A 6,507-nucleotide genomic window follows, 5' to 3' on the forward strand; every position below is an offset into this window, starting at 1 on the left:
CCTCTCTTTCCACTCCTTGTCATACCACACTTTCTCTCCTATGCCCATTTTCTTATCTTTACTCTCTTCTTTGGTATTGCTTTGTTTGCCTTGTTTTTTATTTCTGTCCACAGCTCCTCTACTGTTCTCCCCTCGTAGGTCCAATCCTTGCATTCCTCCAGGTACTTTCCCATGCTTTCCCTTGTCCACTCCCTTCTCTCCTTTTCTTCTTCTTCCCTTTCTTCGGTTCTTTGTAGTTCTGGCCCCTCTATTTCTACCTCTAGTGGCATATGGTCCGACTCTGTTCATTTTCCTACCATTTTCCTTCATTTTCATGTCAATTATTTCTTCTGTCGCCTCCTGGTTTCCGAACACATAATCTATTACCGAGTTTCCTCTCTCCCCAATATAGGTCCACTCCTCTCCTTTTTCATCCCTGCCATTTATTATCATCCAGCCTCTCTCTTCCAGGTACCTAAGCAGTATTCTTCCTTCCGCGTTTATTTTCTTGTCTCTTGATTGCCTGCTTCTTTCTTTCCCTAAGTCCTCGTTCACCTGCCCTCCCTCTTCTCCCGTTCTCGCGTTCCAGTCTCCGCCGACGATCATCACTTCCTCTTTTCTTCCGTCTACTCTTTCGTCTATCTCTTTCCATGTTCCTTTTGTGTCTTGATTATAGACCACTATTATCCTGAATGTCTTAGCCTTATATGCTATTTTCCTTTCCACCATATTGTCACTTATTTCTTTGTATTCCAGTTCTCTCAGTTCCTTTCTTAAACCGGTTATTATATACCCCTTTGTTCTTCCTTTCTTCCTTATTCTCCTTGCCGTCCTACATTTCCATTCAAATTCTTTGGGTAGTCTGTATTTCACTTTTTCCCAGTTGCTTTCCTCTATCCATGTTTCTGTGAGTCCGACTACGTCAAATGTCTTTAAGTACTCCCACACCTCCTTGTCCTTGCTTATTAATCCTGCTACGTTCCAAAAGCACATTTTCATTCCCCCTGCATTCCCCCCTTTTTCCCCTTATTTCACTTTTCTTCCCCTCTCCTTCTTTCCTCCATCAGTCTCTCTTCCTTTCCAATCCATCTGTACCATGTGTCCCCCACCTTTAATTTCATGTAGCCTGTTCTTACGTTTTCCCCCTTTTCCCTTCTTATTCTTGCCCTCCCTTCTTATTTGCTGCTGTATTTCCCTTCCTTTCCTCGTGAGGTCGTCATCTATATATACTCCTTTTCCCAGTCCGCTTTTTCCTTTCATTATCCTTCTCTTCTCCTCTCTTGACTTCATCGTCGCTACCATTATCGTCGTCCTTTCTCCCACTCTTATCGTGTGTGCCTTTTCCACCTCTGTCTCTATTCCCATTTTATCCCTTACGAACTCCTTTATGGCTTCTTCTCTGTTTCCTTCCTTCCATTCCACCCCCTTAATCACTATGTTATTTCTCCTCTTCTCCCTCTCTTCCCTTTCCCGCTCCTCCTCAATTCTTCTGATCCTGTTTACTAATTCCTTCCTTTCCTTTTCCCACGGTTCTTTTTCTCTGCCTCTCTCTTCTTTCGCTCTCTCTCTCTCTCCCTCTCTCTTCTCTCCCTTTCCTCTTTCATTTTCCTCTCTTTTCTTTCTCTTTCCTCCTTCATTTCCCTCTCTCTTCTTTCACTTCCTTTTTTATCTTCTCTTTCATTGCCCTCATTAGCTCCTCCAGTTCTTTGAACATTCCTTTTACTCTAGCTTCTACTCCTCTTTCCATTTTCTCCACTCTTTCTGTCATTCCCTCCCTCCCTTCCCCCCTGCTTGTTATATTTTTTTCCGTCCAACTGTACCTTTCTAGCGTGTTTTTGGCCTCCTCTTTGTCTCCCGCCTTGCCCGTGTTTCTTGTCCTTCCTCTGACTGTCACCATCTGTTGCTTCTTTGCCCAACTTTCTGCCTCGCTTCTGCCTGCCTAACCTCTTCTTTCTTTTGGTTTTCTTACTTGTAAATCTCCCTTGTTTTGTCTTCTTTTCACTTTTCCTTATTTCCTCCTCGTGTGTTCCCACTTTATTTTCCTCTCTTCGTGTCACTTCGCGCTTTCCTTTACTTTTTCCCCTCACACTTCACTTTTTCTATCGAGCTCCCCGTCCACGTGTTACCCTTGCCTCGCACCGAACCGAAAGCCCCTCGAACCACTTTAAACGGCCCGTCGTACGGCGCCTGTAACGGGACTCCCATCGCCTCGTGGCGCAAGAATACGTACGGCGAAGATTCAAATTCGCGAAAAACAAAGGTCTTCTTTTCGCCGTGTCGCGTGGCCGGATGAGACCTGATTTCCTTCATCCGTTCTTTAAGCCGGTTCGCGTATTCCGAATTGGCCCGTTGGTTCGTCGGTAGAAAGAATTCTGCCGGCAATCGTATGCCGGTGCCGTAAATCATTTCGGCCGCCGTTGCGTCGAGGTCCTCCTTGATGGCGGTTTGAATGCCTAACAACACGATAGGTAAAATTTCAATCCAGTTGCTCGTGTCGTGACACTTAATCGCCGCTTTGAGTTGATGCAGGCGCTCTACCATCCCACTGGACGCGGGATGATAGGCTGTCGTGCGCAAATGTTTGACGCCGAGCAACCTGCATAATTCCTCGAATAAGCGCGATTCGAATTGGCGTCCTTGATCGGTCGTAATTTTCAGGGGTACATCAAAACGAGAAATCCAGGTTGAAAGGAGGGCCGAAGCAACGGTTGGCGCTTCCATATCAGCTATGGGAATAGCTTCGGGCCAGCGCGAAAAACGGTCGATACACGTGAGACAATACCGGTACCCTTGCGAATATTGCATGACGATAATGTCCACGTGTATATGCTCGAACCGGCCTGTTGAAGATTCGAACGTTCCGACGAGTGAGGATACGTGCCTGGTGACCTTACATCGTTGACGTGGGATGCATTGCCGTGTCCATGTTCGGCAATCTTTATTTATAGACGGCCAGACAAAACGCGTCGTCACCAGTTTTTTAGTGGCGTGTATCCCAGGATGAGAAAGTCCGTGGCGCGAATTAAATAGGTCGCGCCGCAAGGATTTCGGTACGTACGGTCGTACCATATCCCCTAATACGTCGCAGTATATTTCCTCGTCGTGGTTAGGGAACCGTATCTTTTTTAACCGTAACGCGCACTTATCGAATTTGACTAAATCGCGCAGCTCGATGTCACTTTCTTGCGCGGCGGTGAGCGTTTAGTGGTCCACAGACTTCCTTATCGCGCCGATACGTGACAGAGCGTCGGCCACGTTATTATCGAGCTCCTTTATGTACCAGATGTCAATGGTGAATTGTCCGATGTAATCCAGGTGTCGGAATTGTCGTGGCGAGCACATGTCGAGGCTTTGATTAAACGCATACGTAAGGGGTTTGTGATTCGTAAGGATCACAAAATCTCTGCCTTCTACGGCGTGTCGCAATCGTTTGACCGCGGTGTACATAGCGAGTAGTTCGCGGTCGTACGCGCTGTATTTTCGTTGTGCGGGGGATAGCGATTTCGTCATAAAACGCGCGCCAGGCATCGGATGCGCTAACATCGTCGCGTCAGCTAAGGCGCGTTTCGACTCGCGGAAGCTTTTCTCGGCTTGTTCGGACCACTCAATAGACGCGTTGCGCTTTTTTGTGCCTTTCAACAAGCCGTTGAGTAGTTGAAGAATTTTCGCGGCCCCCGGTATGAAGCGTCGGTAAAAGTTGATCATACCGAGGTACCTTCGTAGGTCTTTCACGGTCGGGAGCAACGGTGCCCCAACTATGGCGTTGACACGTTCGGCTAGCGGTTTTATTCCTTTCTCGTTCACGGTGTAACCCAAAAACGTAATTTCGTTCACGCCAAGTTCACATTTTGCCGGGTTGATAACTACGCCGTAGGCGTTTAAACGTTCGAATAAGATCCGCAAGTGCTCGCGGTGTTGCTCTGCGGTTTCAGAGGTGATCAGAAAGTCGTCGATATACGCATAAACGAAATCTAGACCACGCGTGATTTCGTCGACGAACCTTTGGCATGCTTGGGCGGCGTTCCGAAGCCCAAACATCATATTGGCTGCTTCGAAAAGCCCGAAAGGTATCGCGATCGCAGTTTTTTTTTACGTCTTCTGGCGCGATCGGAATCCGATAGTAAACGCGAACGAGGTCGAATTTCGAGAAAATTCGTTTACCGTGCAGATGTTGCGCAAAGTCCTCGGTGTGTGGTGGTGAGTATCTGTCGGGCACGGTGCAGGCGTTCAACGCACGGTAGTCGCCACATGGTCGTAGGTTTCCGTCCTTCTTCGGTACGACGTGCAGGGACGATGCCCATGGGCTTTTCGATGGTCGCATCACGCCTTGTTCGATCATTACTTCGAACTCCGCCTTAACCTGTTTAAGTCGGTCAGGTGCGAGTCGGCGGGGTTGCTGTAGACAGGAGGGTCAGGTGTGGTTTCGATGTGATGTACCACACCGTGCCGAGTTTTCTCTTGTCCAAAGGCCGGTGGGCGGGTTAGATCCGGAAATTCGGCCAGGAGTCGGTGATACGTCGACTCTCCGATGACTGTTTTAATTGACGCTACCTGTGTTGTGACCATGTATCCTCTCGTCGACCGGTTCGAGGTAGAGTCTATGAGGCGTTTATTCCTTACGTCCACCCACAGTTCGTAATGACTGAGGAAGTCCACACCGATGATGGCTGTGTCAACGTCCGCTATTATGAAACGCCATTTCATTGCTCGACGCAATGCCAAGTCGAGGGACACTAGAGTGGTGCCGTAGGTCGGAATGCGTGACCCGTTAGCCGCGAACAACTCGTACGTATCTTTGTTCGCGGGCCCGCGTATTTTGTTGCGCGGAAATACACATACGTCAGCACCAGTGTTCACTAGGAAGGAGATTTTCGAGCTCCTGTCCCTGACGAATATGCGGCGGGATACTAGGCCGTCGTCGCTCACCGCATTTACGGACGGCCGATCTCGTTTCCCTGATTCCAGGTGCACGGTGAACGACACTTCTTCGCGCGTGCTTGGAACGTCGCGTGATAATAGCAAAGTCCAGAGTCCAGCGGAACTTCTCCAGGGTGCGATCTGTGCCCTCTCGTGTTTGGACGTTGGTAGCGGCGCCGGTCGAGACGCAATGCTTCGATTTGGGCCTCTATTCGAGAAAGCTTGTCGTCCGACGCTTCTGGGGTGTCACTTCGCCGTTTACCCGATGTTCTTTCGTTCTCGATAACAGCAACCTTCTGACTTCTCAATAAGTGCCTCTCGTAGGTCCGATCGGCCACTCGCATCAACTTCTCTACGTCGGTATCATCCACTGCGTCCAGGGCGCTGTCGAAGTAGTCCGGAAGTCGCTCCCTCCAGAGCGTGAGGAGGAAATCGTCTGGCAACGAGGGGTTGGCTAGTCTCCTAAGGTGATGGTAGAATTGGGATGGCTTCCTGTCGCCCATCTCTTCGGAAATCAGCAACTTACGTGACCTCGAGTCGGCGGTATCAGCCAGCTCTCGGATGATTTCGCCCTTTAATTTCGCGTACCGTCCAGTCTCCGGTGTCCTCCTATTCACGTCCGCGATATGCGATAGGTACTGGCCATCGAGGCACCTGGCCAGGGTCAGAAACTTCCGCTTATCGTCGGTGAGATCCAGGTCTTCGAATTGCATCTCCAACAGCGTGAACCACGCCGTGACCTCCGAGGACTGCAGCGGGGGCATGTGGATCGTTTGGTGGGCCCGTTGCGTGCCGTTCACGCTTTCGCCGGTGTTTGTCATTGCACAAATCACTATTACGGTATCACTATCTCAAATCACGTCGGGGTCGCCAGTTTGAGGTGATTATGAGTATCGTGAAGGATAATGAACGTACACTGGAAGGTGTTTAACAATAACGACCAGTTTATTATTGCGTGACAAATAACGCTCACGGCAAATGTCGCTCGACAAGTCGCAAGATAATCGTCGTCGATTTCGTTTCGCCTAGACACCAGAGTCGTTTTACGTTTCGTAGCTCAGAACAGAATGACGCCATCCGAGAACAAACGAATTCTTCCTTTAGGTGCCCATCGATATCCCCACTAGGACGCGCTTATTAGATGTGTCGCGGCAGTTGGCGCGTGTGTGTTCTTCCGAGGATTTGGCGGAAGAAACATGGGGATATCGATGGCACAACGGGCACGTCGATGTTGCGCTCTTGGTGGCCTAACACTTTGTATCGCGAAGCCAGCGGAAAGTTCCGTGGCGGGTGTCACGTGCCAGTGCAATTTAATATGTGAATAATTTGCGAACCGTGAGTAAAGGAAGACATTTTGTTGAATGCAACACATGATTCCGCGATGGCGTAATAATATTCTATTGTTCCATATTTTGCTACCTTTACAGTCCAAGTTAACCTATTATAAGTAAGTAAAGAATTATAATACACAGAAAGACGATTAGATACATTTTATATGCAGTTTAACTCTCGACTTACTTTCCACTTTTCACTTGCTTCACTTTTCACAGACCGGCAAGACGTGCGCGAACGAGTCGACTAACATTCATTTACGTAACGACTCGAAATACG

General features: G+C 48.8%; 1 protein-coding gene across 1 annotated transcript; it reads right to left on the reverse strand.

Moving 5' to 3' along the window:
• Positions 1 to 4,910: 4,910 nt before the first annotated feature.
• LOC122577359 lies at positions 4,911 to 5,717 on the reverse strand. Its single transcript, XM_043748653.1, has one exon. The coding sequence runs from the start codon at positions 5,715 to 5,717 to the stop codon at positions 4,911 to 4,913; it is 807 nt and encodes a 268-aa protein (XP_043604588.1).
• Between the last annotated feature and the right edge of the window lie 790 nt (positions 5,718 to 6,507).

Source organism: Bombus pyrosoma, linkage group LG18, assembly GCF_014825855.1.
Source record: "Bombus pyrosoma isolate SC7728 linkage group LG18, ASM1482585v1, whole genome shotgun sequence".
NCBI classification, from domain to species: Eukaryota; Metazoa; Arthropoda; class Insecta; order Hymenoptera; family Apidae; genus Bombus; species Bombus pyrosoma.

Bases quoted from the DNA above. Each gene is read 5' to 3' on its own strand.
- LOC122577359 (XM_043748653.1), bottom strand. From the start codon at position 5,717: ATGACAAACACCGGCGAAAGCGTGAACGGCACGCAACGGGCCCACCAA.